The sequence below is a fragment of the Ornithorhynchus anatinus genome, chromosome 9, assembly GCF_004115215.2.
Source record: "Ornithorhynchus anatinus isolate Pmale09 chromosome 9, mOrnAna1.pri.v4, whole genome shotgun sequence".
NCBI classification, from domain to species: domain Eukaryota; kingdom Metazoa; phylum Chordata; class Mammalia; order Monotremata; family Ornithorhynchidae; genus Ornithorhynchus; species Ornithorhynchus anatinus.
This window is the reverse complement of record NC_041736.1, coordinates 11848248-11876120: the sequence shown is the minus strand read 5'-3', so window position 1 is coordinate 11876120 and position 27873 is coordinate 11848248. Positions and strand designations below refer to the sequence as shown.

Here is a 27873-nt window from a genome sequence, read left to right as displayed (position 1 = left end):
CAACATAAAGCAAAGATAATTCATTAATGAAGTGCAAGTGTGACACAAACCTTTACCATCCTTCACATCAAACAGGAGTGTTGTGGCACCCTAGCCAAATGATTTACAAAGAACATCAGTTTGGTCAGTTCTCATCCAAAATAAGTCTGTTCCTGGAGTATTTCAATATTCACCGATTTAACCAGCATCACTTTCTTCCAAGGGGAAAACCAGAAATATAAATTTATCAGACACCCCCAAACTTGCAAGCCAAAAGTAAACTCAGAGATAAAGGACAAAAATATACCAATAACATATGACTACAGTAGCAGCCTGTGATTCAGCACACTGACAAGTTATGTCATACAAATCCCTTTAGAGTTCATTTTCTTAGCTTGTTTTTTCCACACTGCACACAAGGCCCAATGCAGCCAGGTCCAGGGTTCCTGCTCAATAAATATCTTTCAATGATGGGGATAACATGAATCACATTTTGACAAGCAGATGGGGACAGAGGATTCATGTGCTAAGGCATGATAAATGTGAAGGGAATGGGTCAGGTGAGGGAACAGGATTCTCTCTCTCAGCAGTTAGTCGGGAGGATTAGGTAACCTGCTGTTGCATCCATCACCATCTCTACAGACCCACAGGGGTGTTGACTCTCATCAGAGATTTCCCAGGGTCAAACACCCTGGTGAAGACTAATAAAGGCACCTGAGCAAAGAACACTAGAGGAAATTTGATTAGTGAAGAAGCAGCCAACATTTGTATTACTCTGACCTGAGCGGGGCTGCAGAATTAGTCGGGAAATGCTATGATTGCTCGGTCAAACTTCTCTCCACTAGTTAAAATGGGTCTGTTAGTGCAGTAGGGGGCCATTGGCAGGAAAGAGAAGCATCCTGCTTCTCCTCCCCCATACCGTGCAGCCGTCCCCGCCAGTCCCTCGCCCACGTCCTGCCTCTGGCCTGGAATGCCCTCCCTCCACAAATCTGACAATCGCTCTCCCCGACTTCAAAGCCTGCTCCAAGAGGTCCTCCCTGACTAAGCCCTCCTTCCCTCTTCTCCCACTTCCTTCTGCTTTGCCCTGACTTGCTCCCTTAATTCATCCCCCCTCCCAGCCCCACAGCACTTATGTACATACCTGTGGAATTTATTTACATTCATATCTGTCTCCCCCTCTAGACTGTAAACTCTTATAGGCATGGAATGTGTCTGTTCACTGTTATATTGTACTCTCCTAAGTGCTAAGTACAGTGCTCTGCACACAGGAAGTGCTCAATAAATACAGATGAATGAAGGAATGAATGCATAAGGATTTGGGTTATGAACAAGAAGGACTGAACTCCTAATGATCTGTAGGACAAAGCAGCTGATTTAAGGAGAAAGCAAACCCCAAACGTAGGCTTTTCGAAAGTATCCTAGGCCTAGTTATAGGAGTTTAAATTAAGATGGGCAAAGCAGTTTATGCTTAGTCACTTCGGGTGGCTACGTGTAACGTATTAAATGCCTATTTATCAGGATATTAGGAGGCAAAAGAATCATGCTCATATGTACTTTTTCGTGCTTGGCTGCTTAACAGAAGAGGTTGAATTATGTAATGATTTTGAGTCACTTAGCAAGGGTAAAGTCTATTAATATAGGATATTAATCCTAAAAATAGAGATTCCTGACTCAGATCATACTAGTGTGGGGGTTTAATCTAAAACTGCATGTCAGCATTTTAACCAACTAGAAAATTAGAGCTACAAGTAATTGACATTAATCATAAAAAAACTACAAAATGTGGGCTCTATGTGCTAAAAGAAGTAATTAAGATCTGATTAATTTCTTTTGGCATGGAATTTACATTTTCTGTGAAAATTAAATTTTATTAATTTCAATTAATCAAATTATCAAAGTATCAGGGAAAGAGGGGACCCAAAGAGTTTTCAGTGCCAGTTGTCTTAGCAATCAGAATGCTCTTGTAGGATTACTCTTTCATTTTTGAACTGATCATTTACCAGTTAGAATGAACCTGAATGTAGTTTAGTTTCAGTTGTTTATTACCAATATTCTCCCATTGAACGCCCTTGACTCTGTATAAATTACAATCATTTTCTCAAGAGGTAACCTAGGGTTCCTAAACAAAAGTAAGCTACCTATGGGTCTAGAGGCAGGTTAATAATTGTGATATTTATGAGAAGCAGCATGGTTAAGTGGAAAGAGCAAGGGCTTGGGAGTCAGAGGTCGTGGGTTCTTATCCCGACTCCGCCATTTGTCAGCTGTGTGAGTTTGGGCAAGTCACTTAACTGTGCCTCAGTTCCCTCATCTGACAAAGGGGGATGAAGACTGTGAGCCCCACATTGGACAACCTGATTACCTTGCGTCTCCCTCAGCACTTGGAACAGTGCTTGGCACATAGTAAGCGCTTAACAATACCATCATTATCAGTATCATTAATTGCTTACTCTCTATCTAGCACTGAAATAATGATGGTTTTTCTTAAGCACTTAGGATTGGTCAAGCACAAGTGCTGGAGTAGATACAAACTAATCAGGTTGGACAAAGTCCACGTCCCACATGGAGCTCACAGTCTTAATCCCCATTTTACAGATGAGGTAACTGAGGCCCAGAGAAGTCAAGTGACAAGTGCTGGAATCAGGATTGGAACCAAGGTCCTTCTGACTCCCAAGCCTGTGCTCTACCCACTAAACCACGCTGTACTACGCGCTACAGTAGATCAGGTCAAACACCAGTTCCTGTCCCACATAGGAGTCTCAGACAAAGTACATGGGGCTTTGAGAGTAGATACTTAGGTTACCCAAGCAAAACTATATTGATAAAACAACAGAGCAGTCTGTTGCGTGGAAGTTTCCATTGTAAAAGGGCTTTCTGCTGTATATGCTCTATTAGTATATTCATTCAAGCATATTTATTGGAGTGCAGAGCACTGTACTAAGCACTTGGAAAAATACAGTACAGCAATAAACAGAAATATTCCCTGCCCACAGTGAACTTGCAGTCTAAAAGATGGGGAGACGGACATTAATATAAATAAATAGATTACAGATATTACCTAAGTGCTGTGGGGCCTGGAGGGAAGATGAACAAAGGGAGCAAGTTAGAGTGATGCAGAAGGGAATGAGAAAAGAGAAAGGGGGTGGGGGGCTTAGTTAAGGAAGACTTCTTGGAGGAGTTGTGCCCTCAATCAGGCTTTGAGATGAGGGAGACTAATTGTCTGTCAGATTTGAGGAGGGAGGGCACGCCAGGGCCAGAGGCAGGACGCGGGCAAGGGGTTTGCTTGATTTAGAGGAGACTGAGGCACAGTGAAAAGGTTAGCATTAGAGGAGTGAAGTGTGCAGGCTGGGCATTTCTTTTGACAGACCAACAGAGTAACAGTGCAAACTTAAAAATCATGATTCAGACCAAACTTTCTATATGCTTGTAATACTGCACTTCCCTCAGACACATCATGTATGTTTTTTAGAGCAATTCCATTGACACTACCCAAGTACTGTGTTTGACAACGTGGGAAAATGGACTGGCTGATGAAGAAGACCTATAGCACAGTCAATAATCAGTGGCCTAATAATGTTCATTCCACTTGTGCTACAAGAAGCTTGTTGTGGGCAGGGAATGTGTCTATTATTACTCTCCCAAGCACTTAGTACAGTGCTATGTAAACAGTAAGTGCTCAGTAAATACAATTGACTAACTGACAGTAGGATCTCCCAGATAGCTAAAGGTTGGTAAGCTGAAATATGAAAACTGGAAAGTAGTGGGGGAGAAGAAACTCTTTAAAAACACAATTAAGTGAAACTACAAACACCATGGCAGTTGGGAAACAGCAGGAGAAGACAGTTCAGTCTGGCAACCACAATTAAAAATGGAATGACAATCATAGAGAGGAGAAGCTCCTAGGAGGTCATAAAGAAGAAATGAAAATTTCAAACACTTGTAGATAACAAATACAGTGATGCAGTACAGGCCAACCCTCTTCCATAGTGTAAAAGGGATTGTGGTCACACAGTTTTATCAGCCCTGCTCACACATTGATTAGAAAAATCACCATCAGTACCATTATCTTCAAACTCAAAAGAAAGGTCTCCATTGTGTGTGTAGGATATTACTGGCTGCCTACTACAGTTAATCAATACCTTTAAAAAACTTTATTTTTAAAATTTCTAAATCTCGGGGAAAATTCTTTACAATAGTTTAGAAATTTGGGGCAATATAGTGAGTATAATTAGAATTGACTTTAAAGTGTGGTTTTAAATATTTAAAATGTTTTTGTTGAACACAACCAAGGCAGGAGTTTTTAATAATGTGTTAATATGGCGATAGAAAAAAAGTTCAAAATATACTTAATCATAATTCATTAATGTAAATTTTGGCATTCAGGATGTTTATATAGCATCATGGCTTTGTTTTGGTAAGCATGAAACCGACAATACAATCAACTATTTCTGATAAAATTTTGTGATGTAGCTAAAAGAAAAGAATTCTTTATTTTTAATAATCTTGTTTTATGTTGTTATTTGCAGGGTTCTTTAAAGACATCTATTTTGTTGTCGTTATTTACAAATTGTTCAACTTCTTCAAATGTGTTTTAACACTGTGTCCTCTATTATTTCCCAGTGTAAGCTGAGGTGGTGATTTCTCTTAACAATCTTAGAAAACACTAGAGAGTGAGTTTAAAGGTACTAATGTTTCATTTGTAAATTATAGGTTGGTTATTGTGGAACAAAATAGCCTCATATACCAATGCTTGAGTACATCCCATTGGGGAAAACTCTTAATTTTTTAAACACCCACATCTGACACTAAATCAAGGATTTAGAAAATGCTATTGACCTTCTATAGTCATTTCCCCTCTCAAGCGCCAGATTTTCTAAGAGTAGGAGACAATGTCTTGCAAGAACTTTATGGCTTCAATTTTTCTGCCAATGTGAAATTCTACTCAGTGTTGACCACCATAAATTGATTACATTAGTTAAAAATGATTCAGTAAATGTTTGCTTTATCCAATTAATATATGTATTCCCTTCAAAATGAGTGGGAAATCAATAGCAGCCACTGCTATGAGGGAAACATTACTAATTCTGGCAGTTTGACTTTCTTCAAGGGAGCCTATTCTTAGACCATCGAAGTTTCAAGCACTTTTTTTTTCCTCTCACCTAGTGCTATTTTAGATTTCATATTTCAAATGGGCAAAGCTTATGTAAGATACCTTGAGTATTTCTCAGATGACTCCTCCTTGCCTCTCTGAGATACAACATTCACTAATGCCCTGTTCGTATCAGGATGAGCACTTCTATTTCTAATGTGGACACTAGAGTAAACCAGGTTGGCAGTTGAAATTCAGCCAAAAAGCTGAATACCTGAATACTTTGCACGGGCTTTGGAGTCAGAGGTCATGGGTTCAAATCCCGGCTCAGCCATTTGTCAGCTGTGTGACTTTGGGCAAGTCACTTAACTTCTCGGTGCCTCAGTTACCTCATCTGTAAAATAAGGATTAAGACTGTGAGCCCCACATGGGACAACCTGATTCCCTTGTGTCTACCCCAGTGCTTAGAACAGTGCTCGGCACATAGTAAGCGCTTAACAAATACCAACATTAGTAAGTAGTTGTATTGTCTTTCACTATTTACATCATTCATCAGAATTTACTGAGCACTTATCACGTGCAAAGCACTTTACTAAGCACTCTGGGAAACGTAAATACAGCCGAGTTGGTGGATGCGTTCCTGGCCCACAACAAGCTGGCAATCTAGAGGGCGAGACAGACATTAATATTAATGGCTATAATTTGGATATGTTCCATAAGTGGTGTAGGGCTGAGCATGGGTAGTGATCCAACTGCATAGATGACACAGAAGGGAGAGGGAATCAGGTAAACAAGGGCTTAAATGCCTGAACATCATCATATTATACTTGGGCACATTATGACACCAAAATCAAGCATAGGTACACATATTGATGCAATTCTACTTGTGTTTTGTTTAATGGAATGACATCAGAAAACAGGTTTTTGATCAAAAAATTTGCATGTTCGACAAAGCCAGAGTCATTAATCTGGTTAATTACTTACAGCCTTCCTACCGTCCTGTCTTTACATCCACACATTTCAGTTGGCCAGAGAATTCATTTTAGGCAAGTCCAATATAGCATTCTCACTGGAGAAATACATAACTGAAATTATCTAATTTCCTTTCCTCAGGTCCTAAAGGGGTTTCCGGAATGCTTACAAGCTGACATTTGTCTACACCTCAACCAGACTCTGCTACAGCACTGCAAAGCTTTTCGAGGGGCAAGTAAAGGTTGCCTTCGAGCTTTGGCGATGAAATTTAAGACCACCCACGCACCTCCAGGTGACACACTCGTTCACTGTGGGGATGTTCTTACTGCACTTTACTTCCTCTCTAGAGGCTCCATTGAAATCCTCAAGGATGACATTGTGGTAGCTATTCTCGGTAAGTGCTTCAAAAGACAGCTCTTAGAGGTACAGCACGAAGGAGACATACAGAACTACTTGGGAATGGCAACAGATTGGTAACCAATGCCCAGTTATGTGTGGTTGCTCTTTCTGTGAGAAATTTGAATGCTCCATATTAAGTTTAATTTGATTCGAGCATAGAGATCATTCTTCTACAGATTTGAGGTTGATGCCATCAAGTCTTTTTGGCAAAATGTTTCATACCCACTATTTTTCTCTCACAGAGGCTTCTGTTCTCTTCTTCACAGTTAGTTGTTCATTTAAGGCTAAATTTTACAGATAGACTCCAAAAGGCCTGTCCTTTTGTATTTGCCTTATTTTCTTTTCCATAAAGTACGCTATTTGAGCAGTGGAAACAGCTCTGATTTGCTTCTGCCATTTCCTCTGTTTGCCACCCCCTCAGTGGGCATGATCTGTTGTTTATCATTTCTATCAGACAATGGGTATTTACTGAATCTGATTGTCTTCCTCTAGCATAAGTGTAAGAAGAAGGTTTGGAAAGATACACAAGAAGTGCTGGAGGCAACTCAATTGGATTTTTGCATTTTGCAATTTCTTGTGTTCACACAGATACATACCTAAGGGTATGACAAATAGAAATTATTTAAAATCCATAAATAAAATGCCATCAAATAGTGTAGATACAAGTTAATCAGGCTGGGTACAGTTCCCATCCCACATGGGGCCCACGGTAAAAATAGAAGGGAGTAGGATTTAATCTGCATTTTACAGATGAGGTAACAGGCACAGAAGAGTGAAGTGACTTACCCCAGGTCACACAGCAGACACGTGGCAGAGTTGAGATTAGAACCCAAGTCATCTGACTCCCAGGACTCTGTTCTTTCCATTCGGGCCATGTCACGTCTCTTGGCCAAACTGCTTCTCCTTGAGTTTCAAATTGCCCTACTCGACTATTAGGCTAATTAATGAACTTTAATTCACTTTAAAACGGGCAATTATCTAGAGCATCTTCTATGAAGACAGTGAATTCCTGGTTTAGAATAAAGTTTTAAAAACTTGAAAAGATCTAGAATTTAGTTCGAAACAAAAACAAAATCACACCTTAGACATCTATCAAAATCATTTCCAAAACATTTGAGTTGGCAAAACCGAGCTGGGTTTTCACTAGCTGTCAGCCTTTCTAGTTTTGCTCTAATACACACAAAAGGAAGGAAAATGCTTCATTTCATTCTTGATCTCCAAAACAGCATGAGTTGGCTTCTAAAAGTAGGCAGTGGGGTGAGAACACTTGCTTTTCCAAGACATTGGTTTTAACTGCTGACAAGTTCCTCGGTGTAGTAACATAAGGCAAAACTTTGAGAAACTAAGTGGCTTGCCAACTGGCTCCCTAGCTCCCTGCAAGGTGATAGAAATAAAGTGTTTGCTCTTTGATTTTCATTAAGACCAGAGACTTACTCCCTGATTATTTCTGCAGAGAAAAAGTTAAAGATGACTCTAATATCTAAATTTTTTCCTAATGTAGCTTTAGATACGGTATTCAAAATATTGACTTTTCTTTTAAAACTTGCAACTTAGCTATTAAAATAGATTAATGTCACTGAACTCAAGCTCAGTTTTGGAGAATATTATGTCATTGTCACATTTCCCCGGTACAAAGTGACTTGTAGAAATATTTTTAGTCTCGCTATTCACAGAGATTAAAACTGACAATTCTTCCCCCAAATGGCACACTCTTAACAATTGCTTTTTCTAAAACACCTTTTTATTCTGTTGCAGTAAAACTTTTATCTGTTTTATGTTAATTTCTTGAAATTTGACAAATGCAAGTGTTTTCAATAATATGGTTCAGTGATCTTTCAGGCTTTACATGGGTATTAAAATTGGGAGAGTTAATTGTAGCCTTCCCGGTCAAGGGGGAAAGACCTTTTTGGTAGTTAATATGACAGATTTCCTTGCTCCACTGCTTCAGTGAGGATCAAGAAATTTGTCTTTAATTTCTGGTATTTTCAAGAGACTAAAATGAAAACTCAAGGAGAGAATTCATCCGTTTCATTGCATACAATTCACATTAGGATGAAGTTCATGAAAAAGGAATAAAAACAAAAATAATATGGCCATTGAAAAAGAATCAAATTTTCACAAATTTATTTGCTTGAGTAATGGGACCCATTTCTTTCTGATTGTCAGGATAAAGAATGCATTTTAAGATGAATTTGTATATTTTAGTTTAAATTTTACAACGATATCAAATCTATTTCCCAGATTTAGAGAGTGAAATTTAGAAATTCAGAGAGCTCATTATGATAGAATGAATTCCATCCAAAGTGAGATTACAAAATGTCCCCTAACAATGAGCCACCGCCTGGCCTCGTGGAAAGAGCACAGATAGGACCGGGAGTCAGGAAATGTGGCTCTGCTACTTTCCCGCTGTGTGATCTTGGGCAAGTCACTTACCTACCTTCTCTGTGCCTCAGTTTCCTCATCTGTAATATGGAGATAGAATATTGGCTCTCTTAGACTATGAGCCCCATGTGGGACAAGGACTGCGATTGATCTGATTGTATCCACTCTAGCATTTAACCCAATGCTTAGCACATAATAAGTGTTTAAGAAATACAGTTATTTTGCTTTCAATCGCCATTGTCACAAAATCATTAATTTTTCTAGATTCTTTCTAAGTTCCCTGTCAGGGATACCTAAGACTTGAGAACTCTGGATATTTCTTTTCCACGAGAGCCTTCTCTGTCATCCTGGGATTCCCACAATGACACCTTCTTCACAAGGCATCTAAATTCCTCGGAGAAGTAAAGTCTATCGAGGATGGGAGAGACTCCCCCCACAGTGAGCCCCAGAGGGATTTCACCCAGGAAGCCTTGACCAGAGGTCAACTAAACAATGGAATTATTTTTCCATGTGTTCGCCTCAGTGAAATTCGGCCCCTCTGAAATTCCCTGAGCAGCTTGGAACACAGGGAGCCAGAACATGCACTGGGGGATAAAGCAATTCACTATCTAACATAGTGGGGAAATCTGGGTAATTATAATAACTCAGGTTTCTTGAACATTGGACCAGACATTTTGGCTCAAATTGTCCAGATAGCCACCACAACTTTTCACATTGCCCGGTAGAGGCTGTCTGTGGCCAGCCATACACTAGCAAAGTAAAAGTTGCAGATGAGTTACTAAGATAAGCCATTGGTCAGCCACTGCTTTAGCTTCCTCACATGGCAGAATTTCCATTCTTCTTCTGCAGCTCTTTTTCTATTGCTTGTTGGGCTTCTAGAGTAGATGTAAACTCCAGGGAACTGCTGGATGCGGTAGTGACGACAACAGAGATGGTTGTTTCTCTTTTTTTCCTCCTTCATTACTGTTCTACTTCTTGTTGGATTCCCGGAGTTCTTGACTGCGCCCTGATGCGTGCTTTCACTCTTCCATGTCAAAGCACAACCCAAAACACAAATACACGATACCCAATACATCATCTCCCTGGTGACATCAACCAATGAAAACAGAAAGAGAATGTAAAAGAGATTTACTTTAAAAGCAGGTCCAGTTAGTTATTTGGATATTTCCAGTGAAAACTCTTTGGCTATGAATTATCTGGATAATTGCTTCAATCCTCCATTTAATTTATTTGGGCCCTATTTGGACAATCTGCTGAGGAGCCAAATAGGGATATGCTCACAGATTTATTGAAACTTTCTCCCTATGGAAGAGCTAATCTCTGACTTGTTCTTGCAGGCAAAAATGATATTTTTGGAGAGATGGTTCATCTTTATGCAAAACCTGGGAAAGCTAATGCAGATGTAAGAGCTTTAACATACTGCGACTTGCATAAGATCCAGCGGGAAGACCTGTTAGAAGTTTTGGATATGTATCCTGAATTTTCTGATCATTTTCTCACCAATCTAGAGCTGACTTTCAACTTAAGGCATGAAGGTCCAAAGGTAAAAAAAGGTTGATTTTACAACCTACTCTTATCTCTGGGTTCACAATCTTTTATAATCTTAGCACTAAGTTTATGAAAGTAGGCCTGAGGCTGACTAAAAAAGCGAGGTTAGTAGAATTAGAATCAAATAAATTATGTGTGAATAAATGAAGATGTAGTAGCGCTACCATTCAGGTAACATTCCATATGGTTTCAGAATACCAAATAAGTTGGCTGACAAAGTGAACACACTTCTCTCTATGCTCTGCTGTTACCTGAAAGGTGCCTTGAGGATGAATTTGCTCAACTTGGTTTTCCCGCTTTATATTTAAAAGGACACTATCATCTTTCTCATGTAAAGAAGGGAAAGTGGTCCTTCAATTCTACTTTTTCAGTTCTTACTAGAAACAGTGGCCTCTGCTAACACTAGCAGGGCATCTTCAAGAAGGAGGTGGAAGGAAAGAGGGAGAAAAGGACTGCCATATTGAGAATCATAGTGGGAATGCTGGACCCAAACCCAGCAAATCCCAACCCCACCCAGAATTTACCTTATAAATGGGCTATGTTTGTCAGTAAAAAGGAAAGTGTGAAAATGCAGCATCAGATTGTGAGCAATAGTATCATTTTTAACTTCAAAAATCTCTTTCTTTATCAATCATATCATATACAACAACCTTGAGTATTGCCCTGAAGATTATAAAAGCAAAAGTAAATACTTTCTCCCTTTATGTATTAACCATTCTCTTGTCACTCCGGTTATTTGTTGGCCGTATCATTATTCTTGGGTATCCCAAATTTATACTTTGTACCTAAAGTAAAAGAAGGGGGCATTGAGGCATAATATCCAGGATGTTAATCCAGTGAATACCCGCAATAGCAACTCATGAGGATAATGATGAATCTTGACAATTCAGTGAGTTACCAAGAATCACCAATTATTGCCCAAATTAATTCAGAATTTTGATTAAAAAAATTGAAATAACTAGGTACAGCTCAAGTGAGAGTGAGTGTTATAGGCAAGCAGAGGAATGTAACGGGAACTTACTATTTTCACCGGCATCATTGTCGATATCTTGTTGGGCTGAATCAGAGGGAGGATGGGTGGAAATGAAAATATAAAGTAATAAAGGGTACAAATCAGAGCATTTGTCAACCTTTGCAATCCATCCCATCTAATTAAGCATCAGAGCTAATTGTGATGAGCACATTTTTTCTTACAACAAAACAGATTAATTTAAAAGGTTTGTTTTTTAATCCTGCGGTAACATAATCGAACTTTGTTAGATAAATACGTTCCAAACAAGCTGATGTTTTGTTTATGAAGTGGGACAACAGAATCATCCCCAAGCATTACTGTGAAATAACGTAACAATTATTTCACCATCAGCTGTTGAAACAACCAGAATCACTCTGATCAGTCCAGATAAATATTGGGCAAATCTATCAGTTGATTTTATAATGGTAAGATGGCTATTAAGCAGTATTTTTTAGGTATTTCATAGGTTCTAGGTATCTGCCTTGTGCATTGTGCTCAAAGGGACTAATCATCCATGATATTTCCATGTTCCTTTAATAAAGGCCGATCTTGTAAGGTCGCAATCCACCAATGATTTTGAAGAAGAAAACTGCAAACTTCGGAGAAGGAAACTGTCTTTTGAAAGTGAAGGGGAGAAAGGTAATTGATATATTTCTATAAATGAAATGTAAAGCTTGAGACGGTTAGCCGGTCTCACATAAAGAGTATTTATTGCACCTCTGTTGGTGAGGGGAGTTTCAGAGCTTCATCCATCCGGCCTGGTCACCATGAAGTACCCTGGGGTCAGTAACTAGGGTACCAATTTGGAAGCCTTGTAAGAAATGTTCAGTTAACCCAACTCTGCTCTATTCCCCCCTCATTACAGAGTTTCAGTTTTTGCACCCTGCAGCTATAGATCCAAGCAGACTGGAAGCAAAATTTTGATGACCCCTGTCAACAATCTCATTTCTGAAAATGTTTGGGATGCTTTCCCAAGCACTTGGTGCTGTGCTTTCTGCACATAATAAACACCCGATAAATTCCATTGATTAATAGGCATTTTAGTTCAAATGTTAATTTTTTATTTCTTTCATGAATTTTCCTTCATTCTTTTAACAGATACTGATATTGGACTTGAAGTTGATTTTGAACTCGCAGATGCAGCTTGCAGTTCTTAGTTGCAGTAGCATTTGATATTTTGTTTTCTCAGATTCACAGTTCTCTCTGAAAATAGGTCTCCAGTTAGAACTGGGCTTGGTATAATCTATAAGTGCTTACGTTAGAGACAATTGATATTCATCAATGTTAGGGCAGTGATTTCTAGGATTTTTTCCCCTCTGCCAAAAAAAAAATCCCTATTCAAAAGGATAAATTAACAAGACAAAATGGTAAACCTTAAGTATGCTGAAAAATGATTATTAATAATAATAATAATGGTACTTGTTAAATTCTCACTATGTGCCAATCACTGTTCTAAGCACTGGATTAAAGAAATTTAAAGATTAAAAAACTAAAAGATCTTTTAGGGAAGGCATTTATTTACATGTAATTAATTAGGAAAATTCATTTAGATATGAACTTACAAGCAGCTAATTCTCTGTCCTTTTGGTTCTTTTGTGGTCTTGTAGCATATCACGATCAGTAACTCAGAGGTCTCATGAGGTCTTTCAGAGGTAATTTAATTCATTCCCCCCATTGCCCCCCACCATTGACATGACCATGTCTCAAGAAACAGTTGAAAAGTGATTTTCCTATTATTGGCTTCTGGTAGAGGATGGTCTTAGTCCTTCTTTGGTCTCCTGTCTTCTTTGGAGAAGCATGACTTTATCTCCCATTTATTTTAATTTTAATTCTCTAACATAGATAAATCTAACCATTGGAACCTCAAACACAAAAATTTGACCATTCAACAGCCCCAATCCCAACCCAACTCTTTACCTAACTTTTGCAAATCACTCTTCTGTTCTTGTTTTGCTTTCACCCATTTAATCTGGGTGCCGACTCTAATCGGGGCCTCAAATGAATTTTCTTGTTAAACCCATTATTATTAAACTTCTCCTAACCTACCCCAGATCCCTCACGTTGCATTCTGAGACAATTTTATCTTGTTCTACGCTCCATGGGATTGGAGATTAGCTAGACAGTAGCTTCTATTAAATAACCTCTTATTCACTTGAAGTTATTACATTTTCAATATGCATATTTCTAATTGAACTCCCATTACTCTTTCATATTGAATTTTCATGCTAAAACCATGGTTACAGGTCCCAAGAATATATAGGTAACAAAGTGGCCATTATACATTAGAATAAATTGTGCTTATTGAAACGTAGGGTCAGCCACAGTGCCATTTGAAACACTCATCCAATCCACTGCACAATGCATAATCCATCTATTAAGAAGTCTTCCTGAATGGTGCCTTTGATTTTACATAAGGCATTGAAATAGCTCAGTTGAAGTGCTAGTCAGTGAATGCCAGCTCTTCAGAAATCTCGGAACTAGCAATCTAACCAGCTGTTTTCGTGGGTTGTCCAGGCAACAGCTCTATCAACCCTGGGTTTGATCATCAAATTTCACATCCCCGTACTGTCTGCTGAGGTAGGATTCTCATACTCATAGCACGGCTGCCTGACTACTGATATACTTCAACTCCTGGACTGCAGTTCATTATCCCCGGCTTTTAAATATCCTACTTGACGATGAGCAGTTCCAGTTTCAGGGAAGAAAAAAAAAAGGTCTGATGCTAAAATGAAAAAAAAAATGGAAAAGTTCATTAATGCTAAATGATACTGGATGCATTAATAGTGAAAAAGGCAGCTCTCCTGAAGTGTATTGATCACTTGCAGGATCACTTTCCACTTCATCAAAGCCACATCTTGAAGGCAGCAACCCAAAACTGACTATAAATCTGTCAAGGAAATGCCCTATGAAATATTCAGTCTGTTCTTCACAAAGAATCTGTTGACAGAGGTGGTTTGCCTGAATAACCTTCACATTTCTTATAACGTAACATGCCCAACTACTAAGATGAAATTGAAGTGATCTTTCAAACTGTGCCTGTTGAGAAATTTCAAATAGCCAACTCGGATTTGGGGTCACACCTTTTATCATTCAAAGGGGCTTTAAAGAGATTTCTCCCTTCTGTCGTTCAATGGTGTCTTGAAGGAATTTCTCCCTCCAATCAATAAGTGGTATTTGTTGACCGCTACAACGGGAAGTGTATTGTACTAAACACTTGGGCAGGTACAAGCACTTGAGAGTCCAGTATAGTTAGGAGACGGGGTCCCTGCCCTTAAGAAGTTAACAATCTTTGGTTTTTCAAGGGTGTAGTCAAGAGATTATACCTCTGGATTTCCCCTTCTGTTGTTCAAGGGTTTCTTAAAGGGACTTTTTGGGCCAGTCTTCCAGTCAGAGTTCCAAATATCAGTGATATTCATTCACTACTTCCTATGTGCAGAGCGCTGTACTAAGCACTTGGGAAAGTTCAGTAGAGTTGGAAATCGGTAGACATGCATCTGTGGATCCTGTCCTCTCTTTGCTTTCCAAGTTTAGTGAAGAGAAAATGTGCCAGTCACATGATGGAACAAATGCTTTTGTTTTGGAAATTAGAGCTGGAAAATGAGGATGAAATTTCTTGATAATTCAGATGGTATGAACAAAATAATAGCCTACAGAAGGTAAAGCAACAGTAAAAGTATGTGGAGGGTTATTGCATGGAGGATGGTCACTTACAGTTTGCTAATTTGAGGCTCTCTAGTCCATCTGTAGCTCAGACCAGGGGGCTGTCTCAGAGAAGCAAGCATACGAAAAAAGTGCTTCAAGTGACTGAAATCCATAAATCCAAACAACCAAGTGAGTCACCCTGAGAGGAGCTTTTACATTACAACTGTCAATGTCCTAAGGTGATATATCTTAATGTCCTGAAAAAGTTCCTGCATCTCCCTAAGCAAACTAAAGTTATGTACTGGGGAGACTGTGATTTATGCACCTTACATGAACTTTTCCATATCACATTTCCAGAAATACCCTAGAATCAACCATATCCTATTTTAAGAAATTTTTAGAAAGTTCTGCCTAATGTGTGTTGGTGGAGTTTGGCTGTTGAGGCCCATGTGGGAAGCAGAACACTGACCAAAGGAGGCTGAAAGAATTGGAAGCCTATTCCAGGAACTATTGCCTTTTGGGGACTATATTTTCCAGAATCCTCTGGAATGTGGAACATTCTGGGAGGATATGGGTCTGAAGAAAAGGGGTATGGGATTAATGGACTAATTAATGGATTAATCCATTAATCCATTAATTAGTCCATCGAGTACTGGATATCCACAAGAAGATTTCTCTCTCTCTCTCTCTTTTTCCACTTCCTCTAATGTGCTCCTCTACCTCCTCCATGTGGTTGTTTGTAAACAAAGAATCCCAAATATATATACTCAGGCCAAATAAATGGTGTTTTCTAAATTGTAGGAATTTAGCCTCTCCCTCTTTCTCTTCCTGTCTTGACCACTGTGTGAGATTTGAGAATATCTAGGGCCTGAATTGTAAGACTTTTTCCGCAGCGAGAAAGCACCATACATAGTGGTCCAAAATTCTCCTCTTGCTCTGCAAATCCTATACCTCCCTTCTCATCAATCACTGAAGTTCAGGTATTCGACTACCGTCTTCTTAACTCAGCAAACGAAGAACTTACCTTTGGGCACAAAGAAAATAACAGGAATCAATAGCTACTCTGACGTCTAAAAATCCGTCTCTGTTACAAATTAGCCTGTAAAGTCAGGTAATGTAGGTGAGGTATAAAAAGAGACAGAATTTGTTTGGCAAGAAGGATAGAGAAGGTAGATATGCTCTTGCTTGTGCTAATGGTGAGAGAAGGACCAAGAAATACCCTAGATGGGTTATTAATGGCCTCAGTGGCTACTGGATTGATCAGAATTGGTACCTAAATTAGTTACGATTGTTCAGAGGACTAATAAATTATAAGGGAGCCCTGCTATTGGTTCGAGTGGAAAGAGCACTGCTTTGAGAATGAGGAGCCTAGGTCTAACATCAGTTCTGCCTGAGGTTAGCTGACCCCGGCATAGATCACACTTCACTCTGGGCTACACCCTTGCCCGTTTATTTGCTTGCTGCACTCCGTGCCGCAGTGGGGACATGACTTGCTTGTCCAAGAGAACACGCGTGCAAACCACTATCATTATAATGAATTCCTAAGCTCTGGTTCTTGGACCTGAAGTCTCAGGACTAAGGCTCATCCACTGTTCCTGACTGGAAACCCCTTGATTAAATTTTGGGATCTTGGTGGAGAAGAGGGGGGCTCTTTTTGGGATATCTGACTAAGAGGAAGAGCAGGAGAGAGAGAAGGGAAGGGAAGGAAAATGAAAGAAAAAGAAAGAGTGGGAGAGAAAAAGGAAATAGACATGAGCAAGAACAAAGAGAGATGGAGATTGGTTTTCTTTTTACTTAGTGGGTGTCTATAGGTGGTTCCAGTCAAAATGGGGCATTACATAAGAGAAAGTGTCCCCTATGGATATATAATAAAATGATTGCACTCTTACGATGGATTAGGTAAATTTCAATAATGTTCCTGAAAAATTTTTGATCTACTTTTTATAAGTATACTCTATCGCCCAGACAGTTGTTTTCAGCTTCAGTTAAAACCATTGAAGGTTACTTGAAATTTATTGACACTCTGGTTAGAATAATTCAGGTTTGTTTCCCTTCCTTTTAAATGGCTAAACATGGACTTGTTGTTATCACATATTTTTTCAGTTTCCGTTGGCCTGTTAGGGTCCGTGTTGCCATAGCAACTCTTTTTGCAAGTTTCATCTCATTATCATTTATCTGTAGTACTTATCCACTTTCCTCCTCAGAGTGGAACTATCAATTCAATTTGTGGTTTTGTAGCATGAGCAACCTCTACTGAAATTTCCTGCAAAATTGTGCTAGAAACACATGGATGTTTCTAGCATCACAGCTGCATCCCTCAATTTATGATATGAGCTGTATTTCAAATGGTTTCTCTTTGACATATTCCTTGAAAAACAGCCCAAACAGAGCCAGAAAACCCTTGCTGTTCATGTAGAAATGCAAGATATGCTCTTCATCATACAGGATATGTTCCTCAGTATGCCTCCTGGGTCTTCTTTCATTTCTTTTGGAACACCTGCAACGATGTTGCATCCAACACCCGGAATGATGGTATGCTCACTATGTTCCCATAGTTACCAGGTTTTCAAGTGGGGAAGACAATAGATTTTTCTTTCCCCCTTTCCACCCTATCGCCACCCTGCTGCTTAGAACAGTGGCTTCCTACCCTCCAGAAGACCTCCAGAATTAGCAGGGGAACCCTGGACTTTGTTATGGTCTCTTGGGAAGAAAACTGAGCCTGCCCTTTCCCAAGATGGAAGGCAATTAATCTGAGAGATTTTGCTGAAGAAAATCGGTACTGAATTGCAGAATCCTCTTAATTCACCTGTGCGGTGTCCTTAGGTTCAAATAGAGTTGTCTTCTGAACACGATGATGATGACGATGGTATTTGTTAAGCACTTACTATGAGCCAGGCACTGTTGTAAGCACTGGGGTAGATACAAGCTAATCAGGTTGTCCCACGTGGGGCTCACAGTCTTAATCCCCATTTTACAGATGAGGGAACTGAGGCACAGAGAAGTTAAGTGACTTAACTTGCCCAAAGTCACACAGCTGACAAGTGGCAGAGCCGGGATTAGAACCCACAACCTCTAACTCCCAAGCCTGTGCTCTTTCCACTAAACCACGTTGCTTCCTAATAATAATGATGCTATTTGTAAAGCACTTATAATCCAACTAATCTGCCTAGTCGTCTGGGTTGTAGAGTTCTCCTTCTAGTACTGTGACATCTCTAACAAAATAACATGTGAATATTCAAGAACCTCACTGATTGTAATTTGAGTTGAATTTAGGGTATGGCTACATTGCCCAAAATACTTAACAATGCTATCACTCCACAGATCCTTTCCAGTTCTCTGAGAAGACTAAACAATAATAGTAATAATGGTGGTATTTAAGTGTCAAACACTGTACTAAGCACTGGGGTAGAAAGAAGATAATGAGGTCCCACATGAGGATCACATCCACATGGGGCTCACATTCCAGACTGAGCACCTCCTGCTCCTCCTCCCCATCACCCCTATTCCCTCCCTCTGCTCTACCCTCTTCCCTGCCCCACAGCACTTGTGTATATCAATACATATTTATTACTCTATTTTATTAATGATATGTATATATATCTATAATTCTATTTATCTATTTTGATGTTATTGATGCCTGTCTACTCATTTTGCTGTCTGTCTCCCCCTTCTATACTGTGAGCCCATTGTTGGGTAGCGATTGTCTCTATCTCTTGCCGAATTGTACTTTCCAAGTGCTTAGTACAGTGCTCTGCACACAGTAAGCGCTCCATAAGTACGAATGAATGAATGAATTCTAAATAGGAGGGAGCACAGGTATTGAGTCCCCATTTTGCAGATGAGGGAACTGAGGCCCAGGGAAGTTAGTGTTTTGCCCAAGGTTACACAGCTGACAAGTGACAGAGCCGGGATTAGAACCCAGGTCCTCTGATCCCAAGTCCGTGCTTTTCCCACTAGGCCATGCTACTTCCCATCAGGATGGGGGACTCACTGTAGAATAAATGACAATAAATGTAAGCTCATTGCAGGCAAGAAACATGAATGTCAACTCTGCTATATGCACTCTCCCAACTGTTTCGTACAGGGTTCTGCACACGGTTCTCAATAAATACAATTGATTGATGATTCATTCATTCATTCAATAGTATTTATTGAGTGCTTACTATGTGCGGAGCACTGTACTAAGCGCTTAGAATGGACAAATCGGCAACAGATAGAGACGATCCCTGGCCAATGACGGGCTTACAGTCTAATCGGGGGAGACAGATGGACAAAAACAAGACAACATAATCACAATAAATAGAATCAAGGGGATGTACACCTCATCAACAAAATAAATAGAGTAATAAAAATCTATACAGATGAGCACAGTGTTGAGGAGAGGGGAAGGGAGAGGGGGAGGAGAAGAGGGAAAGGGGGTTTAGCTGAGGGGAGGTGAAGGGGGGAAGGGAGAGGGAATGATAGAATGCTATTTTGAAATAGTTAACTCTGCCATTCTGCAGCATATTATATAAATATATCATGCATAAGTATGCATGCATACACACAACAGGATGTCTCAGAAAGCAAATTGAAATAAAACTGTTTCAGACTTGTTAGATAATAACTTGTCTATCAAATCTATCTGTTATATTATACTCTCCCAAATGTTTAGTACAGTGGTCTGCACACAGTAAGTGTTCAATAATATAACTGAACAAGAATAATAACAATTGGACTTTTATTTTTAAAGTTATAAGTCAACTCTATGGAAATTTAAGACAACCTTGAGGAATGTCGGTCATTGCCAGAATAGGGATGAGAGCATGGTGTCTAAAATAGAATGAGAGAGTAAATATTTAATTAGGCTGGACTGTTTTATGCAAACATTGCAGCTTTGTGAAAAAAAGTGGGTTCCCCCCTGCCCATTCCCTTTTCTATGGCAACAAAAATTTACAGAGGTCACATTTAAACTCCAATATAGTAATGGATTCATTTGTGATAGTCTGTGAACTGAGAGAGCCTAATTTTTAGGGTTCTTGGCTTTCTTAGTTTAGCTTGAATTCTAACAAATTGCCACTGTGGTTTCGTGTTTTCAGTGCAGCTGATGTGGCTAATCTATCAATGTTCTTATTGCTATAACACCAAAAGAGCTTTGTCTCTTCCTTGTCAAGATACACTCTAAAACTTCATTACAGAGACATTCTGCCACATACCAAAACGAAAGCCTTAACAGCAGTACACTTGTGAATTAAAAATGGAAATCGCATTCTCTGCTTGGCTCCGGTCTGTAGTAGTTAATAGATTAGAAGGACTAGTGCTGTCCAGATGCATTTTAACAAGCACTGACCTATCATTATTCAGGGAGCTCCCTAATCTCTGCCTTTTGCTAATTGAACTATGACGAAGGTTTAGAATGAAGTGGTCTGAGGGTTTCTTTTCCCAGACTGACCTTTATCGAAATGGTCAACCATGTGAAGGGTACTGTCTACTAAGCAGTCTTGCCATTCCTGCTCCTGCTCTCTTTGACTTTTTGTGTGGAACGGAGGGGTCAGACCTTCAAGCTGGGCTCATCTGCATAAAGAGCTAATGATTCCATCCCTTTCTGCTTTGGAAAATAAGAATAGTAATTCATAACTATGGCATTTAAGTGCTTACTCTGTGCCGGGCACTGTACTCAGCGCTGGGGTGGGTACAAGCAAATTGGGTTGGACACAGTTCCTGTCCCACGTAATAATGTTGGTATTTGTTAAGCGCTTACTATGTGCAGAGCACTGTTCTAAGCGCTGGGGTAAACACAGGGGAATCAGGTTGTCCCATGTGGGCTCAGAGTCTTAATCCCCATTTTACAGATGAGGGAACTGAGGCCCAGAGAAGTTAAGTGACTTGCCCACAGTCACACAGCTGACAAGTGGCAGATCTGGGATTCGAACTCATGAGCCCTGACTCCAAAGCCCGTGCTCTTTCCACTGCGCCACGCTGCTTCTCAGCGTGGGGTTCACAGTCTTGCTACCCATTTTACAGATGAGGTAACTGAGGCACAGAGAAGTGAAGTGATTTGCCCGAGGTCACACAGCAGACAAATGGCAGAAACAGGAGTCAGACCCCTCACCTTCTGACTCCCACTCACTACACCATGCTCTATCCACTACTACGCCATGTGAGGCCAGGCTGGGGAAAAGCCAGTTGGGTTCTGAACAGGTGCGCCCCCCCCCCCCCCCCATAAGCTTCTTCTTCCCTCACATCATGTCATTCTGTCTTGGGATTCCCATCTGACAGGGCCTAGGCCTGGGGTGGGACCAAAACTCCTAGCAAACAAGGTCACAAGTACCTGGTACCTCTGGCTGAAAATCTACTCTACCCATTGGAACGACAAACCCACACCCACAGAACTGAAGGGGTGGAAGCTAGAGAGATTAATCTGTAGGAAGTACTTCAAGACCATCAGGCTGATGAAAACACTGGAAAAGACTATGAGGGAGCTGGTGGAGTCTTTTTTTCCCAGATATCTTTAGGGAAAGTACAGACAGCCATTGGTCTGGACATTTACATGTTTCAACAGAGGCTGGGTCACAGGGTCCAAAGATGTAGTCCTTCTGACTTTCCGGCTCCCTTCTTTTTCACTTTTGAGAATGGAACATTTCGCCCAAGTGTTCAAGTCTTCCAAGCAGTTTCTGGAATTTGGGATGCCGACACTAGTGGGAGTTACCCTGAACCTCTGGAGACGCTCTCTCCCCGCTCTTTGTACAGAATTCACACATCCAGGCAGCGACTGACCATGCTGATAAGACAACATTGTGTCTCATTTTGTAAACCCAAGGTTTTAGAGGAAAGATAAGGGAGATTATGTACATAGCCATAAATGTATTTTAATGTCTGTCTCCTCATCTAGGCTGTAAAGGGATAGACAGGGAACGTGTCTACCTACTCTGTTGTACAGTACTCTGTCAACATACACTAAACACTCAGTAAATAGGGTTGACTGATTTATTTTAACTTTAGAAGGCTGGGAAGATTACCCTCGGTAGCAATGATTCTCCCATTGAGAACTTTGAATTTAAATCCATTTTGACTTCTAGCTGCCTTGTTGGTAAAAAGTAAGAAAGTTGCTAAAGCTGTGAAAAATGGTTCTGAACATATTGCTATAAGAATTAAACATGCTGTGGGCAATTTCTCTGATAGGGCCCTAGATGAATTAATTAATGTCCTAAGGAACACGAGGTAAGCAAATGACGGGGAATGAGCTGTAGAAGAGAAGGGATACCTTTTAGTCATTTATGTAGAAAAAAAATACATCAGTATTTGCATTCTAGAATTATGTTGATTAGTAATTAGTGGAAACCAGATGGGAAATCACACTGTCTCCCCAGGACACTAATGGAAACAAGTTACAGAATTTGTCTTCCTGAGATTTTCCTGCTGAAATATGTTCTCAATCAACCTTTGGGGCTGGAATTATCTTGACATTTCAGTTTAAAACAGGCCATGTGCACAACTGGGTTTTAGGTAATTAGGTACAACATACTGGCATTGTTGTACTGAAACACTAAAATCCTCCCTCGTTACCCCCGCCAGCCAAACTGCCCTCTGCATCACGGGCCAGGACTTCCGAGAGATCGGGAAGCGTGCCGACGAATGGAATTCAGCTTCCCCGTCTTTGGACACCTGGAATCTGTTGGGCCGAGGGAGCGCCTCAAAAGACCAAGCATGCTTCGGTGACCTTTCAAACGTGTGAAAAATCTCCGTGGGGAATACAGCAGAGTGGAGGAGGAGAAGGAAGCCTGAATAACGGTGCTTTTGTGTTTTTAAATGGGTACTGGGATGAATTTTCAAAGGCAAAGCCTACCCCGATGGGCAAGCAGTTTACCACCTGCACCTTATTTTCACAATCATTTGTCATTTGTGAGAGAGATGGGTGGTTCCCTGTAATTTACTTTGGAGACTAAAAAATATGAAGTAGCACAATACTTTAAAGCTAGAGTTACATTTTACTCTGAAATGAATAATATGCCTCGTCACTCAGTTGAACATGCCCTGAATAAAAATAGACCTTCCAAAAAAGAAATACTAGCAGAAAGAACACATTTTGGGTAGTGGCCTCTTAGGTATAGCCTAGTTTAAATGAAAAAAAGATCTTTCTGTGAGGTGGCTTACGAATCCCAGTGATTTCCTCAAAAGTTTCATTGTTCACTGGTACATATCGCAGATGAGAATGGACCCAGGGGAGAATTACAGGCTCATTTGTATTTGGTGGCTTGTGAAACAAAATAGAATTACTAATAAAACTCCAGGATTGTAATATCTTGCATAAAATTACATCTCTTTGGTAGATTATGGCAAAGGAATTGGCACAAATGATCCTGGAGATGGTGTTGATGCCACCCGACGTTACCAGTGTTCCAAGAAACTTTTTGAAGAAAAGAAAAGTGGATCATCATCTTTTGCCTCCTCTATTGATGATGAACAGAAACCTCTCTTTTCTGGAATGGCAGATTATCCTTCGGGAACCAGAAAAGCAACTAGACTAGATTTTGAAGAAACAGCACTGACCTCAGAAAAAATCCACGCTGACAAAAGAAGTCACTCTTACAGAGGTAATTGGATTGTTTCCTAATGAGCCTAAGTCCTCTCTTCCTTCTGCTGTGTTGATCGGAAAAAGGAATTTTTCCCCAGGTCCTCTATATTTATAGTATATGTGAGTTCTTGTAGGTATGTGTGTATCTAAATAGAAAGATAAATAGAATAATAGTGATGCTGCTTTAATCTTTTGATGATTTCCTGAAACACTGGCAAGTTCTCTGCTTTGAAATCACTTAAGGCATTTCCCAACTAAGAATTCTCATTATTCTCCACTCAAACAATGAGTAGAAATGATTTCAAATTAACGATAGCAAACCAAATGGAACAAGATGACATCTTGAAGAAAGTGGAGTAACCTGGGAGAATCATAATACTTTGTCCCAGAGTATCATAGTGGTAATATCATGGGGAAACCCTAAATTCTCATACATCGTGAAGTTGAAGACAACAGGGCCCTAAATCTGTAATTTGGAATTATGAGGAAGAGATGAGGTACTTCCAGAGGAGGGTGGTGGAAACAAACACAGCCTAAATGGAAGGAATTCCCCAATGCTTCATGTAATGGACACTCCCCACTTCTCAGGGGAAGAAATTTTAAACTATGGGATCGAAAATTCAAGGAGAGGTGAATAGGTGGCGAAGTAGAGTGGATGAAAAATTAAAATGAATCGGTGCAGGGTTAAACAAGAGTTTACCAAGAAGGGGAGAGAGCAGATAGGTCTACAGAAGTGTGGGCCGAAAACCAAAGAAGCAAAGAGGTGGCCAAGGCAATACCTGAGGCAGACAGGTCTGGACAACATTAAAAGCTAAGGGATCTTGTGCAGGTTAAACATCCTTAGGCAGAAACTTCCCCAACCTCACTAAAACCTAGAGAAGCAGCTTGGCCTAGCAGATAGAGCACGGGCCTGGGAGGCTGAAGGACCTGGGTTCTAATCCCGCCATGTTACTTGTCTTCTGTGAGACCTTGGGAAAGTCACTCAACTGTGCTTCAGTTACCTCTTATGTGAAACCCATGAGATAATGATAATATTGGTATTTGTTAAAGGCTTACTATGTGCAGAGCACTGTTCTAAGCACTGGGGGAGATACAGGGTAATAAGGTTGTCCCACGTGAGGCTCACAGTAAATCCCCATTTTACAGATGAGGTAACTGAGGCACAGAGAAGTAAAGTGACTTGCCCATAGTCACACAACTGACAAGTGGCAGAGCCGGAATTCGAAACCATAACCTCTGACTCCCAAGCCCGGGCTCTTTCCACCGAGCCATGATGTGGGACCTGGACTGTGTCCAACCCGAGTAGTTTGTATCTACTCCAGTGCTTGGTACAATGCCTGGCACATAGTAAGCACTTAACAAATACCACAAAAAAAATACCATAATTGCGGACATGAAATCTTGTAAAATACAGATCAGGGGAGTATTTTTACTGTAATAGGCAGTCATTAGGAGCTTTCCCAGAAGATCACAGTCCTCCTTAACAGCTGTGGCCATTTCCCCTGTGGGTCCCAAGGGAAACCCACAGTGACACCAAGTGATCCCTGGGGTATCTTTCATTTGCTGCTTGAAAGCTTGGCTGGCTCCCGTTAGCTCAGTGATCATTCACCAAATAAACTCAGACCTCTGTGAGTGCACACATCACCAGATACATTGAAAAATAAGCTGGTGTTTGATGACCATGATGGAATCTAATCTACAATGCAAAAGCAAGAACCTGGCAAAAAAAGATCCTTTAAGCCAAACTCAAAAGATCAGAAGATGAACTGATTTGGAGCCCAGAGGTAAAGTAGTGAGTAGAACATATCATACTCATTTCACCAGGATTAGCTAGGGATGCCCTCCTCTCCCTTCGAACAAGGCAATAATAAAATAATTATGATGCGTGTTAAGCACTTTGTGCCAAGCACTGTATGAAGTGCTGGTGTAGATACAAGATAATCACGTTGGACCCAGTCCCTGTCCCACATAGGGCTACAGTTTAAGCGAGAGGGAGAACAAGTATTGAATCCCCATTTTATAGTTGAGGAAGCTGAGGCACAGAGAGGTTATGACTTTCCCAAGGTCACACAGCAAGCAAATGGCAGGGCCAAGATTAGAACCTAGGTCCTCCGAGTCCCAGACCCGAATTCTTTCCACTAAGACACACTGCTTCTCAAGGCTATCGCAGTAAACCCAGGCTGTAGGATATCATCTTCTAAGCAATCCCTGGAAAAGCTCTTTCTCCATTCTGCAAAATCCTAATGAGAATGCCTTAAAAGCAAAGTTCTTGTTGTGATAATGGGACAGCGCTTAGAACAAGTGCTTGGCACACAGTAAGCGCTTAGCAAATACCATCAACATCACATCCCAGTACCTTTGTCTTCGTGTACGTTGGAATTGTCCAGAATCATTGCCCTTAGACTAGTAAAGTGCGTTGGCTCTGACCCCACTTTCAAATCTGCTAAAAATACATGCAAATGTTCTCTGGCCTGTCTCAACTCTTGATTAAATAGATGAAAATAGTTCCTCATTCATCACATTGGAAATATAGTCTATTAAATGGGATCACCAACTGGCTCGTTTCCGTTATTCATGAAACAGGCTATTTGGGGACTGCCCAGAATAGAAACACGTTCGTACCAAAGATGAAAGAGGTCCTGAAAGACTGACTGGGTCATCTGGGTTGTCTTTCAAGAGTCTGTAAGGCTTCTGCTGAGAGTGTATTTTCAAGGATATTTTCCGCTCCAAGTTTTCAGAGGCTTAAGTGACCAGGACTGCAAAACCTTACCTTGAAATTCACAGGCTGCTTGGACATCACTGACAGAAAACAGGTCTTCATGCTTTTGGCCCAGATTTTCCTTTACTCTGTTTCTTTCAATGAGATTTAATTAGCCCCACCTGATACTATTGTCCTTAATATAAAAAAACCCCAAAAACTTGATTTTCAAAGTTCCCACATTTCAGATCCTGTTAAAATGAAAGATAATAATTATCTTGAAAAAACTGCATATCAAAATGTCACACCAATTGATTAAATGTAATTGATGTCATTTGGCATCAATCAGTGTGACATATGGTTAAACCTGATTAAGTAGCATCTATTAACAAATGCAAAGCTAGTGAACCTTTTCATTTTTTCATTAAATATTTATTTTACCAATTAAGTTTCAAAAGTGGACCAGAAAGACCCGCTCAAGTACGGAGCATGAAAGATTTTGTTTCTTTCGTCATGCTAGAGGCTGCGAAAATAAGGGGACTGTGATAGTAGTTATTGTTTTAGTTCTCTAGAATTTTAGTTTTGCCAATCAGTACATTCTTAATTTAGCTCCAATTCCTTGTATTGGCTCAATCAGCTCTGCCCTCTACCCATAGGTCAGTGACATGCCCATTTTGAACATTATAAAAGACGGAACAGAATGTGCACTGCTTTGGATGAAGGTCAACAATTGAGGCAACCAAAATCGTACACATCTTGCCGTTTTAAAGTGTACTTTTCCTTCACTCATTTCCAGCAATATGTCCTGCAACTATAGCAACATTTTCCAAGGCAACCCACAGTAGATTCTTTTCTGAGCTATATTTAGAAAATGTCTACAGGGTGCTCTTAGGAGAACTCCTCTTTGAACTCCTGAATTTTTATTGTTACCTCAGGTTGGTCACGTTTCTTTTAATAAAAGTGTCAAATCAGAAATGTTTCTACAGAACCTTTACAGTTCATTCATTCCTGGTGTCAGTAATAAGACAGTTTTGCTTGTTGTTGGTTTTTTGTTTTGAAGCACTGAAGAGATGATAATCCATGATTAATTGGCAGGCCTAAAGCCTTTTTCATTGTTTTGGAAGCAAGGGATCATAGGCAAGGGATCACTGGAAGCATAGGCAAGGGATTAGGAACTAGAATGTGGCAAGGTGTCTATTAAGCTTCCTTCGTATGAGCGTCCCTGTCTATCTTCAGCGTTAACTTATAGTCTAAACCTGAACATTGCTACTCTGCTCCTCCCTTCAAAGAACCCCAATCTACCCAGAAGGCCCACTAAAATCCTGAGGGTGTGATGTAAACTCCCAAACTCCCAGCTCATTTAATACTTTTGTTCTGAATTTGGATTTGACTTTTTCCGCTAAAGTTGTAAAGCTACTTCGCCAATCGCTGAAATATTTGTTGTTTGGAATTTTAAACAGGGTCACACAACTGTGAATAATGAATTACGGTTCCCAGTGGAAATCTGCTGCTCAATTACTTAAAGATCCAGCACAAATCTTTTTTCATCCTTTGCTATATTTGTTATCATTTTATCACAGAAGGAGCTGTGTCAGTAGGAA

At 40.1% G+C, this 27873-nt stretch overlaps 1 protein-coding gene across 5 annotated transcripts in view; it reads left to right on the top strand.

Annotated features, from left to right (window-relative positions):
* KCNH7 (potassium voltage-gated channel subfamily H member 7) overlaps positions 1–27873 on the top strand; it is a 312948-nt gene that overhangs the window by 269821 nt on the left and 15254 nt on the right. For 3 of the 5 annotated variants that reach the window (XM_029072537.2, XM_029072538.2, XM_029072539.1), the window contains 5 exons: positions 6177–6431; positions 10156–10361; positions 11921–12017; positions 22575–22790; positions 23330–23593. In XM_029072537.2, the coding sequence (XP_028928370.1) occupies positions 6177–6431; positions 10156–10361; positions 11921–12017; positions 22575–22790; positions 23330–23593 (1038 nt within the window). The remainder of the gene's footprint in view (positions 1–6176; positions 6432–10155; positions 10362–11920; positions 12018–22574; positions 22791–23329; positions 23594–27873) is intronic. The other 2 variants (XM_029072536.2, XM_029072534.2) reach the window with 1 other exon arrangement.